Source organism: Ambystoma mexicanum, chromosome 3q (genome assembly GCF_040938575.1).
Source record: "Ambystoma mexicanum isolate Mex_15411 chromosome 3q, UKY_AmexF1_1, whole genome shotgun sequence".
Classification (NCBI taxonomy): Eukaryota; Metazoa; Chordata; class Amphibia; order Caudata; family Ambystomatidae; genus Ambystoma; species Ambystoma mexicanum.
The window spans coordinates 332,039,865-332,053,347 of NC_090926.1; the positions used below are offsets into that span (position 1 = coordinate 332,039,865).

The 13,483-nt window shown below is 42.0% G+C and overlaps 1 protein-coding gene across 1 annotated transcript in view; it reads left to right on the plus strand.

Moving 5' to 3' along the window:
- CLINT1 (clathrin interactor 1) overlaps nucleotides 1–12,670 on the plus strand; it is a 780,718-nt gene extending 768,048 nt beyond the window's left edge. Inside the window, exon 12 of the mRNA XM_069653921.1 lies at nucleotides 10,965–12,670. Within this exon, the coding sequence (XP_069510022.1) occupies nucleotides 10,965–11,296 (332 nt within the window). The 3' untranslated portion in view covers nucleotides 11,297–12,670. The remainder of the gene's footprint in view (nucleotides 1–10,964) is intronic.
- The last annotated feature ends 813 nt before the right edge of the window (nucleotides 12,671–13,483 follow it).

Consider the following 13,483-nt stretch of genomic DNA (forward strand, 5'->3'; position numbering starts at 1 on the left):
AGTGGGGTTTCAAACTGATCCACTCAAACCTCTGCTAAAGATTGCTCCAATCTTTTTTCCAAAAACAAAGCCATCCTTAAGAATTGCACCGATATTCTTCAAAAGAAAGGAGGTAGATAAGAAAGTATTGCCACTGGTAGCAATGGAAGGTAATATGGACCCACCTAACCAAAATGAGATACCATGCCAAGAAGTAAAAGACAAGTGAAATCTACACCACCAATTGAACCTCCTAAATGAGAAGTCCTGTGGTTTGGTCTTTGAAGCTGGTGATAATAGACAGAGAACATTGTCTTCTGGAACGCCCAAAAGCTCGAAATGCTAACCATAAGGAGAATCGGATGAAAAATTCTGGCCATGCTCTGGCTCTATATCTGTCCTGTCTCTTGTCAACATCAAAGGGAAAAGCCCAGCTGAATCGTTCAGCCATCGTGGCCGAAATAAGGGAAATCCCCTGTTTCAAATTTTTTACCTCGGCTGAGGTTGTTGGCGTCCCCTGTTCTCCCAATATGAACATCGCCATGCTTACGCTTAAATCTAAGCTGGGGTGGTCGTCTCTATTGGGGACGAGTGCCGAGTGGTCTCGCAGGGTTCGAAGTATCTCAGAAATCCAGCCAAAAGAATCCAATGAAAACATCTCTTCCAATCGAAGTCTGGCCCAGTCCCGGTTTGATGGCAGGCTATTGAAAGCAACCAACTCTTCAGTAACAGCATTGGATATGGTGCCGGAGATTGTAGCTCAGATCCTTCTCAAATTGGGGCTTGCAGATCAGCATCTCTAACTACAATGATGGTTCGAGCCTTGTCTTGGAAGTCTATGGGCCCTAATTCACTCTGCAATGATAGTACGAAGCAATATATTTTTGGTTCATATGATTTGATTCAAGAAACATGGCTATCTAAGCCCTTCGATGTAGATGGTTTTTCATCCTTCCATCAACTGTCTAGGAAGGGGGTAGCTGGGCGCCCTATGGAAGGCTTAGCCATATTTTGTAGTAACAAGATTTTTGGGAGTTCCTATGTTCTTGTCAATGAATCCTCTGGGATTATTGTTAGAGCGATGCTGAAGGACATGAAAGGGGACAGAAGTTGGCTAATGGTAAATGTTTACTGGAATCCTGCCTGGTTCCCAATCATAGCTTTTGTGCAGAATTTGTGGGATCTTTTGCCTTTTTTACGATGCAATACCCAACAGATGATATATTAATTATGGGAGACTTTAATTCATATTGTTTGGTGGATAACATGTCATTTCTGGGTCAAAGAAAGCAAAGGAGATCGGATGGTAGAGTGTGGTTCGAATTCATGAAATAATGGGAATTGTTGGCCTGTAATGGAATTCTGGAGACGAACACTGGTGGTGTCCCGACTTGGAGAAGGGGTTTGTCCCACTTAACCATCGATTTATATTTTTGTGTCTCAGGGTTTGTTTGAGAAGTGTAGCTATTTTATGATCATAGAAGAAAAGTTCAGTGATCATGCTATGCTGACTGCCACCTTTTGTATTACTTCGAGTCCGAAAACTACCTATATGAAACAGAATCTCTTCCAATGTAGCTGGTAATAGGTTGGTTAAATTTGAGAAGGGGGGGGGTCAGAATCTGAATGACAGGTTAAACACAATGACCTCGGTTTGGAATGACCGGGAGCTTTTGCTCCATCTTGAACCGAATAATTTTGTAAAACTGTTATGGAATCTCTCTCCCGCACAAGTGGGGTTTGCTAAAAAGAAAACATCTCATACCCATTGATTCGATATTGGAATTCTAGAAAAAAAGAGAGAAAGTAGAAGGCAGCGTTATCTTGTAAAAATATCTAATAAGACTAAAACCCAATCTTCCCTAGAGGCTAGCCAAATAAACAATACATTTGGAAATTGGATGAGATCGCACCGAGCAATAATAGTACAGAGAGACGGAGAAAATATGTTAAACTGTCTCATAAATTCTCATAGTTTCTGGTCATTAATTAATACAAAAAATATACAAGGACAAGAAACCATTATACAGGACCACATCTGGGTTGAGCATTTTACTAAGATCTATGGCTCACCAGAGAGCAATGCTCCGATGAATATACTGTCTGAGAATTGGTTCTTGTCCTATTCTGTGGAAGAGATCAGATCATTAATAATTAAATCATCGGTGTCACGTGCCATAGGGCCGAACAGACTCTCCAATGCAATCTTAAAATCAAACCCAGACCTGTGGTCAAGGGTGTTTAAAGGCATTATTTGATAACATCATTAGATCATTTACTATTCCTAATTCCTGGAGAAGTTCTGTGATTATTCCAATTTTTAAGCATGGGGATAGCCTTGCGGCGTCTAATTATTGCCCAATATCTCTCCTGGACGCTGATAGCAACATATTTGCTGGCCTCGTCCTTAGAGATCTTGAAGACTGGGCTACGGCTAAGGGAATTCTCTCTAAATTCCAGACTGGATTCCGTAGAGGTCTATATACCACACTGAACAACCTTATCCTCACGTGTTTGAGTTCTGGGACTACAGTTAAAGGGGGAGGGAGACCCCTCTTTGGGGCCTGGGTGGACTTATTCCAGGCCTTTGATACTGTAAATAGAGAGCGCTTGTGGTGGAAACTGAAGAGCTGGGGGATTCCGGAGTCCTTATAGGCTATTCTCATAGAACTGCATCATAATTCCACCCTAAGAGTGAGGCTATAAAGTGCTGGTGGTCTTTTTTTATTATTTTTATTTAGATTTTATGAACAAAACAAATTAAGAGAATATGAAGAAAACAGGACACATCATAAACATAAAATATAGCAATGTAACTCGTCATGTACGAGAGAACAGGAAATAACACAAATCAATAATCAACAGATTACATCACCCCAAAACCGAAATACATTTTTTTTTTTAAAAACCCACATTACATTAAATCATTAAATTTACCCCAAATTTTGTCATACACGGACAGTTGGTTCTTCAATTTATAAATCATCCTTTCTATTTTTGAAAGAATGAGCATCTCCTCGACCCAATCGTCAAATGAAGGAGCAATCTTAGTTTTCCATCCACGAAGAACTAGGCGTTTACCTACAATTGCTCCACTGAATAGCCATTTTTTATGAGCAGAACTGAGTTCAATTAACTCAGTCATCCCCCAGTATCACTGTTTTGAAACCTAAAATCAGATTCAAACCAGTAATTTTCACACATGTCTCACACATGTCTGACCAAAAACCAAAGACACATACACAACTACGCAACATGTGCTCCAAGGAGCCAATATCTTGTACACAGCCACAGCACTCATCCAATTTGAAAGATCTTTTTCTTTTTTCAATCTCTCTGGACACCAATAACCTCGGTTCAGTATTTTAATTTGTCGAGACCTCTCACCCAAGTTCACCGAGCAAAAAGCTACATTTCTGCATATATTATGCCAATTATCAGGAGAGATATCAAAATCAATTCTCCTACTCCTCTTCCCTCAACTTATCATTTCTATGAAAATTTGTCACAAGCAGTTTACCCTCACCCTCTTTAGGTTTAGCGAGAAAGATGTCCAACTCCAGAGTATTGGTCCAATCAACTTCACTAATTGCTATCTTCAAACGCCTGTAGGCAGAATCCTACAAGCCATCAAAGTTCCATTTTTCCCTCATCTAATTCGCTGTCAGCCATCGACCATCCTTACCAAGATCAACCATATTGAAGCCCCTTGAAACTTAAATGGATCTTTGCCTAATCGTTCCAACAACTCGCACCATGCAACGTGAAGAGAACCTGTCACGAATGATCTATCATCATGATCTTTCGTATTTATAGTAAGTAAAGCCTCCGGACCAAGCGTGCCAAAAGCATTTGATTCCGCAATCGCCGAAGGGTCTGAAACCGCATTCAGAAATGGGATGAATGATTTGGAAGAAAAGGCCAAGTGATGAGCTTTAAAATTTGGGACCCCCAATCCACCTTCATCAACCGGGAGTTGACATTTCCAAATTCTTATTCTGAGGTTTCCTGTCCCATAAAAATTCCTTCATCGTGCGGTCCAGCTCTCCCCAGTATTTATTTTTGATTTTCAAAGGTAACATACCAGTAATATAATTAACTTTGGGAGCCAAATTCATTTTAATGACGTTAACCTTGCCCCAGAGCGACAGATTAAGGAGTTACTCCCTATCTAGATCAATTTTGCATTCTTTACAGATATCACACACATTTTCCTCCACAATATTAAAAAAAGAAGACGTTAACCAAATGCCCAGATAACGCAGTCTTGCATCACACCATCTAAAACCCAGTCCGGTGAATAGGGTTTTATCACATCAATGAGTAAGTGGTAAGACCTCTGATTTTTGCCAATTAATGTTATAACCTGCTGTCTTGTGAAAATTAGATAAAATCTGCATCAGGCACGGGAGAGAGACATCTAGAACAGGTCACCAGCATAAAACAAATTTTCTGCATAACTCCCCAGCACTTGACACCAAACAACCCAGGATCTGCTTTAAGAGCAATAGCCAATGGCTCAATCGCAAGAATAAACAAGAGCGGAGAGCAAGGACATCCCTGTCTGGTACCACGCTCTAAACAAAATGCCTCTGACCTGGTTACATTTGTTTTAACATCAGCTGTTGGATTGGTATACAACAGCTGCACCCATGAGATAAACTCATCACCAAGATTAATTTCCCTCATAACTCCATACAGGTAGTCCCAGTTCACTCTATCGAATGCCTTTTTGGCATCAAGTGAAAAGACCGCAGCATCTAGATCACCCTTATAGTATGTAATAGTTCTCCAGCATGGGGTCTGGCATGGAGTCACATGCTCATGAATATTCCCCGTCGGGCTGGGAATCCTCTGTATAGAAAAAATCAGTATCAGTTTCGTTTCTGATCTGTCTTTCTCAGTAGTAACCAATCATTGGTCTCTGGGTTATACTGCCACCAGCCAATGACTGCCCTCTCCCTAAGCCCCTCCCCTGGCATCCATCCTCAGATTTTTACCGCACGTTCAAGTGTTGGGAGTCCTCGTGCTTTAGCTCTCGTGCTTTTACTGCGTTTTTTGCGATTTTTCAGAGTTTAATCTCATTTTTTCGGTCATTCGAGCCTCAGGCTCCACTGTTTCTACGGGGACCAGTTTCGGAATTTTCTATGCCCCTCAAGGGTGAAGTTCTCGTCGAGTTACGCTTCTTGGAGGATTCCAGAAGATCTGAGGTCTACCTTGTGGACATGGCCCAGGACAAGGGAAGCTCGACGCCCGGATCCAAGCTGTTTAGGAACTGCCCTGGATGTGGATTACAGAATGTTTTCAAGGAGGATGAGCATTCGAGATGTCTCTACTGCCTTCATGAGGACGAAACGCACATGGAAAAGGACCGTGCGTTTTGCAAGAATCTGTCGGAACGGACCATGAGGGATCGCTGGATCTGCTTCGGCAGCTGGCTGGAAAAGGGCCCAGCAGGTGAGAAGAAGTAGTCTGAGCAGTCCTGTGAGGGCGCCCGGCAACGGGGGTCCATCAGAAGGCCAAGCACTGTGAGTCTGCGGGCACCGGGAGCGCCGAAGGGTCGGGCTCTTTGGCTGCCAGGCAGGGCGCACCTTCACCGACGCCATCAACCGCGAGCCAACGCTATGGCTCGGGGAAGAGAAAATTCGAGAACCCAGGTAAGCTTCTCGAGAGGCCCTGGTCGATCTCGAAGGGATCAGCCGAGGGGGAGCGAGGCGGTGAACCTCCCACCAAGGTGAAGGCCTCAAGCGTGCCCAAGGTGGTAAAGGCCTTGATTTACCCGGCTAAGGCCTCTATCGAGGGAGTCGTGGCGACCCTGGCGAAGCCTTTGGAGGCTACCCCAGTGGAGGCGACCTCGGGGCCTAGAGTTTCCTTAATATCCCCATTTTCGAAGAATCATTTGGATCATTCATCAAATCACGAGATATCTCTGATTCTCTGTTCCAGTGCCTGTCTAACTTTATTTTCTTTTTTCTGTTTACCACTAGACAAACCAATACAAATTCCTCGCATAGAACATTTGAAAGCTTCCCAGACATTTCCTAGACTAACATCACCTGTACGATTCTCCTCAACGAAAAAATTGGCTTCAGAAATTATTCTCTCATATATATCATCCATGGTAGAAAATATAGGGCGCCTGGCGGATTCCTGATTTACCCAGGTGGGTATATGTACAAAAAAAAGGAATAATCAGGATGAAGAAGATCCTACAAGTAAGCCAGTTGTGCCGTGCATGTATGTTTATTTTACATTGACAGTCCTTTTTTAGTTCATTCAACAATTTATTTTACAGGTCTTTCGATAAGCACGAAAGTTTTTTGGCATCAAACGGACAAAAGTGATTGTGAACGGTGGTAACACGGATTAAGTGTCAACCTCTGATGTATTGAGGTTAAAACTCCACACTGAAGTACATTCCCTGTATAGATGTGATAGAGAAAGAACTATCAAGCAGGGAAAGTATACCTGAGGCTTGAAAATGGCCCCAGGGTTGTGCCTCAGGTATACTTTCCCTGCTTGATAGTTCTTTCTCTATCACATCTATACAGGGAATGTACTTCAGTGTGGAGTTTTAACCTCAATACATCAGAGGTTGACACTTAATCCGTGTTACTACCGTTCACAATCACTTTTGTCCGTTTGATGCCAAAAAACTTTCGTGCTTATCGAAAGACCTGTAAAATAAATTGTTGAATGAACTAAAAAAGGACTGTGTCAATGTAAAATAAACATACATGCACGGCATAACTGGCTTACTTGTAGGATCTTCTTCATCCTGATTATTCCTTTTTTTTGTTCATATATCATCCATCAATATAGATGTATTCAATTTCCATGAGAAAGTTCTGCAACATTCAAACCCTGAGCTGTTCTACCTACCTACCTACCTACCTACAAAAAATTTGTGATCCTAAGGCCAGGATGAATTTCCTTCGATTTAAACTAAATGTGTTGCCGACCTTGGAAATCGTACATATTCGGGACAGGATTGGCTTCCCGTCTGACATATGCCAGGATGTGATATGAACATTAAACATACCACAAAACATCTTTTGTTATCCTGTCCTGGGGTAAGGGATTTAAGGTAGGGGAGACTGCAGAGGTTCTTTGATAGGGAGAAATGGCCGGACTCTGACGATTTGTGGGAGAGAATTATTTCAGGCAATGACGTTTTTCTGACAATGGAAGTGGTCAAACGCCTCAATGATTTAAAATTGGCTGATCATGTTGTCATTTAAATTGGTGAGGTGAACCAATGTTCGGCACTTCTTTGTTGAAAATATAGAGAATTTTCTTTTTATTTTAATCATAATTGTTTCTTACCTTTATTTTATTTCTTTGTGGCACAGCTGAGTACAGTTTTATGTAGTTATTGTCTTTAGTATTTTATATGATATAATTTAGTCTCCATATGTTTTTACGATTTTTGTATTTGGTGTAAAAAGTCGAAATTTGTTTTGGCTAATCTGCACAATAAAAAAATAAAAAAAATTAACAGATTGTGCACAATGCACCACAGATGTGCCTTTTGCTGGTTTGAGGTAACTCTGTAACTCTGTCCAATAATTAAAATATTTGGAGAAGGGGGTGCCGCCTACACCCAAAAAATATGTATATAGCTCCCATGGTGCTTTGCAGCAAAGAGGCTTTTTCCTCATGTTTGCACCGGATGCTAGCAAATTACACAGTATAATACCAAGGGAAGCCAAAAATGCTCCAGAAGGTATTAGGAGGAGGACAAAGGGTCTATTAATTTCAGGCTACTCGTAGGGATTGTGAAAAAAGAGCACATGTGAAGTGGGGGAGTTTGAGGTGGACTGGGGTACCCGTTTGGGCCTTAATGGGGCATGCAGCAGGAAACTCTTAACAGTGGTAACGCTGTAAGACCCAGCAGGGGGGAGGGAAGCATCTCATTAACTGGATATTCAAAGGGGGCAGTGGCAGAGGGTTAGGGAAAATATACGTGGAAGGGGTATTGGGGACAAGAAAAGATTAGGGGAGCACATGGTGAGTGCCAGTGAAGATATTTACATTTTCAAGCATTTTCCTATTACTGCATTAACCTGCAAATGTTATTGTGGGAGTGATTACTGGAAATGATTTCCGATCATCGCATACTCCATTTTCCTACTCAACCGTTGGCTTTTACTTAAAACAAAGTCCCAGCCCCCCGCTCCTGGTGTAGGTGTCACCACAGAGCTTTCCTTCTCCTACAGGTGAGTAAACTATTCAGTGTTAGAAGAGTAAATGTTCAGGTAAGTACCTGGTTGGGGAGGGTGTTCGGAGGTCCAAATTCCACTGGACTGGTGTTGGCAAAGCCATGTAATCGGTAACATCTTTTAAAAGCACTTCTCGCAGATAAGAGCCAAGTAAAACTAGGGGTACACTCCCGTTACCACCCCTCTCGAGCCTGCTCAGTGGGTTTGGTGGGTCAGAAAGGCCCGGATCATGGTGGCATCAAGCAACCAGTTTCAGGAAGGCCCCTTTTCGCAGTAGCGGGCTCTAACTGCAGTAGCAATGTTCCTGGGCCACAAGTCAAGAATCTGTACAGAGCCAAGCTCCACCTGAAAGTGGCAATCACAGCAGCACTCTGAGGCCTTAGCAGTGGATGCGCACCCCAGGATGGTCCTGGCACACTTCCTCCGATAGCCACTCACGGCAGGCTTTTGGAGCAAGATGCAGGATCATTTGTGCCCACCAGTCCGGGGGAAGAAGGCCATGACAAGGGTCTTTGGTTGCAGAGCGAGAGCTAGATTTTGTCTTGCCCATTGCTTGTTTTCCATAGCATTCGTCTTACGGCTCTTAAGGTTCGTCTTCTGTCTTTGTTCCAGTGGGTGACCTCCAGAATGGCGGCAAAGATCCTATTCGAATGGATTGTGTCCTCCAACGTATTTCACATCTTTGACATGTAATGTCCATAGCTGTGCACATTACATGTCAAAGATGTGGAATACGTTGGAGGAACATCCAGTCTAAAGAAAGTTACCAGTTGGTAAGTAACTTGTTCTTCTCAACCGAAATCCAGACTGGTGGTTATCCCAGCCCACCAATGGCAAGGATCTGTACCATTCAGAGGTAAGGGATGTCCAATCGCGGGCAGCCGCACACCCACATCTGCCAGGCAAAAACACTTTCTGGGTCGGAAGTGCTGCATACCCTTATATTATATTTCCTGAGTGGGAAGGAAGCCTGCCTAAAAACAAGATGGCCAAAAGGACAGGTCTTGCTCCACATAGCAAAGCCATTTTGAGTATTTGGTACACACAATGGCATTAAGTGTTAAAAAACCTGAGTGCACTGAAATCCATCGAAAAAAGATGGTTCACTGCCGCCAGCCTGTCATAGGCACATCAAAAAGGCACAAAGTACGTTGCAAAACAAAAGGGATACAAAGTAACCCTGCTGCCCACTCCGCTGTAAGGTTCTGTGTGCTACATTAAAATAGAAATCAAGACTGGTGGGAGCACTCCACCTGCAGAGGGAGATTTAGGGGCTCACCAATGCCGCAATATAAATGAGCTGAGCAGGTAAGTGAAAAAGGCTTTACTTGCCTCAAAACTCGGGGAAAGGCTCACAACAAATACGAATCTTCTGGGGTGCCATTGCAATCTGTGGTGGGAAAATGCAAAAATTAAAATCTTTGCTTCAAAGACCTTTACGTGTGCATGAAGATACCACACTGAATGGGCACGTGTGTAGTTCCTTCTACAGTCACGTCACATCCTAAACACATTGCTGTTATTAACTTTATGCAGTAGCAAGTACATCCTGGTAGATAACCGATAACAGGCCTGTATTGTGTTGCCCATACTGAATTGACCTACATCCTGTATGTAAGCCCCCATAACATGAGGTGAGGCCTGTATTGTGTTGCCCTACAAGCACTTCTGTAACCAAGTAAGCCTTTTTAACAGCGCCACGATGCCTCATAACACTGTTTGACTTTATTTCCAGCCTATTTTGCAATGCCTGCATTTGAAGGGGGTAGTTGTGTGTCCTTTGCTCTATGGTCTTCATTTGCTTTGAACTTTTGACTGTTATTTTGAAAATGTAGTCTTAGCACATGTCTTGTTTATTATAGTTTTATAATTTAACTCACTCCAGAACTGAAAAGTATTTTCTTTTCACCTTGGAAGGATGAATTGCCTTATATATGTGATACGCAGATTGCTCGAATCTGTAGTAGCTTAACCTGTCAGCAGTTTACCTTGTCTGCGCGTGTCCACGCATGTATTGTTTACATGTCTGTAATTGTCCTTTTTACCCCTCTTTTTTTTGTCATTTATTTTTAATCATTTTTCTTTGTAGTTTTTTGTTACTTTTAAACGTTTTGAAAAGCAGTAGATTGCATTTGTCATAAGTGTAAAATGTTTAATTGATGTTGTACAAGTTATACTTTTTATTTGGTATGTTATTCATGTCAGTTAACAGACAAGTGAATAATGTATTTTTGTCGTCAATAAAGCTAGTTCACTGGCATAGCCAGTTCCATTTTATTTCAGTTTTGGAATTGGGCTGGGGTTAACTAAAATGCAGATTTCTGCAAAGGGGAAATGAGATTCGAAGAACATTATCTTTAGTTCAGTAGATTTCTTAAGGCAGTAGTATTTTTTTCCTTGCTACTTAATTTAGTGATCCTGGGGCAGTACTCTTGGGCAACATACCTCTACCCTGTGTTGCTTTACCTTTTGGTGTCCCTCCTTTCAACATATTTGTTGATATAACACGGATCTAGATTTCACAGATCTAGATTTCACATATTAGCCACTTCCCCCTCTTAGACTTAAGTGAGTTAATCAGGACATGAACAAATGGCCACTTAAAATGCTATTAAAGAGGTACCTAAACTGAACATTTCACTATAAAGAAATTATCCTTCATTCGCAAACTTCTTTTTTTAAATGTAACTTTCTTTTTCGTCTCCCACACACGTTTGTATCTTTTCCACAATTCACCCTTGTCTTTTCTCTTTTGCTTTCTAGATGTCCAACAGCCAATGAGTATAATGGCACAGAACTTTGCTGGTATCAGCCTGAATGCCTCACCTGGCATGAATCCTGGAAGGCCCCTGGCAGCTAGTCCCCTAATTGCTTCGCCCATGCCCATGGGAGTGGGCATGCCCAACATGGTGACTGGAACAATGGGACTGTCCTCTGTGGGAGCGTCACCTATGATGAACCCAGGAATGATGGGAGTGAACGTGTCTATGGGGATGCCAAGTGCTGGCATGGGCATTCACAACATGGCCATAAACACTGGTACCATGCAGCCGAAACAGGATGCCTTTGCTAACTTTGCCAACTTCAGCAAATAGACCTGAGACCTCATTGGGCGAGAACAGAAGGTGATTTAGCCACACAAGTGGCTTGTGTGGTGGGTTCCGAAGAGAAAGGTGGTGGAAATCCTTGTGAACAAACTCTTTCTATCTCCCCGCCCCCTTTCAATTGAAGGACTTTGTACTGAGAACCAAAAAGGCTATTTTGAGGCGTTCTGGTATGCTGCCGGTTGTTTGCCCTGTCATGCCAGGAACCATGCACTTGGCCTGACTGCATATGTGCCCTCCTGTTATCGGATCTGTGGATTTGGAAATCTGTGTGGGCTGTAGTTCTGTAAAATATTCCAGTCTGCGGCTGGCACATTCCTTTTTCTTAAACCACAGGTTCAGCTCTGGGTGCACTGCTCTGTCAACCTGTTTTTTATAAAAAAAAATCTATTTTTGTCCAGCGTGGTCCACATACTATGAAATGTGGCTATTCTCTAAGCAGGTGTATGTCACCTCTTATTCGTCTGACCATAGCTTGCACACTTTAAGATCTGTCAATATGCTTGGACTTCCTCTTCCTCTATATCTGACTGGGATCCAAGGCCTGATCTGGCAATTCCATCCAGCTTGTTTGTTGAGAGAGTCGCTAGTCATCAGTACATATAAGCCCACTTGAAGCAAGTTCACATGATCTCTACCTGTGTAGAATTCACATGTTGAGTGTGGTCAGTTCTTTTGGTCTTTCAGACACAAACGAAATGCTAGGGGAGAATTCAACAGTGGGCAATAGAATATTTTAAAGAATGGAGGTAGCCACAGAACCCATTTCCACAAACTCGTTCCTCCACCTCAACCGCAAAAAAAATACTCTTTACTTCCACTTTTTCATATTTTCAAAAATGGAATCGTAAACAATCTTTTAATTTAAAGGAGGTGGGCAGAGACCAGTACTCTCCCTCCAAAGCTGCAGGATTTTAGATTTTATACAAATTTTGCTGACTTTCTTCTGTGTATATACAGCTGTGGCAGATGTAGAGTACTGTCAATGAACTCTTTGTCCATGTATATGTGCATACAGATATATATATGTATATTATTACAGAAAAGCTGAGGGCATTAAAGAATGTATTGACAAATTGAAAATAATGGAGAATTCTTAAAAAGGGGAGGGTGATGGGAATCCAAAACATGTGTCTACTGCCTGTAATGCTAACCTTCATTTACCAAATCATGATGCAAGAACTCAAAAGCCAAGACTGAAGAACTACTAAGGCTCAGTAGCTGTTAATGATCCAATTCCCTCCCTATATTTGATATTTTATTTTTAAGACAATTCAAATTACTATTAAATTGTTAATGTTTGCTTCCACTGTACACAGAATGTTCTTTTCATCATAACATTAAACCTGATCAAAGTAGGCCTTACATCAGTTTGTTTTATTCTAGTCTTTGTGGTCATGACAATGTTCACCACACACACCCATTGCTAAAGTATCCTATTTCCAAATCGCAACAGCGAAGTTAAACTTCAGCACAGTTGACCAAATCATAGTTGGACAGACCTGTGACGATTTTAGGTGATCTACAGATATGTCAAGATTTTGTTGGAATTAATGAAAGATGATGATAGGATGGGGTTTTGATGTGAGCTTGTTGATTTGCCCCAAAGAGTGCGTCGTGGTCCATAACGTTTGAAAGTGCTTCATTATGTGGTAAAAAAGCTTCCTTTGCTTGGCCCATTTCCTTTGCCGGTGCAATTGTTCTGTCTTCAGGAGTACATCTTTTAGGAGTTTCTGCAAGATGAAAAATGTGTGGTCATATTTGCATTGCCATGCACATGTTCTCTCTGCACTCATTGCATGTGTGCGACTGAGTAATCTGGGGTGGGCAAAGCCCAGATCAAACCAAAGCATCAAATACTAATGAAGCAAATGTATCTCGTTTGTCTTGCATTCAAGCTCCCAGATCACCACTCTGTTCAAAACAAGCTTGCAGTACTTTCTTGGTGTCCTTTGCCCACCTAGGGCATCTATGGCCGAGCAACCATGGCACATTTATTTAGAAGAATGTGGGCAATGGGAAAACTAAACAACAAGATGTTGGTTCAAATAAAAGAATGCCAATACACTTTTTCAGTCCATGTACCTTAGTTACTGCTGCAGGTAAGGAAGAATCTACCTACACATTGGGAGGTATGTCACATTTACAGGTCTATTTTAGTGATGGAACAGTTATTTG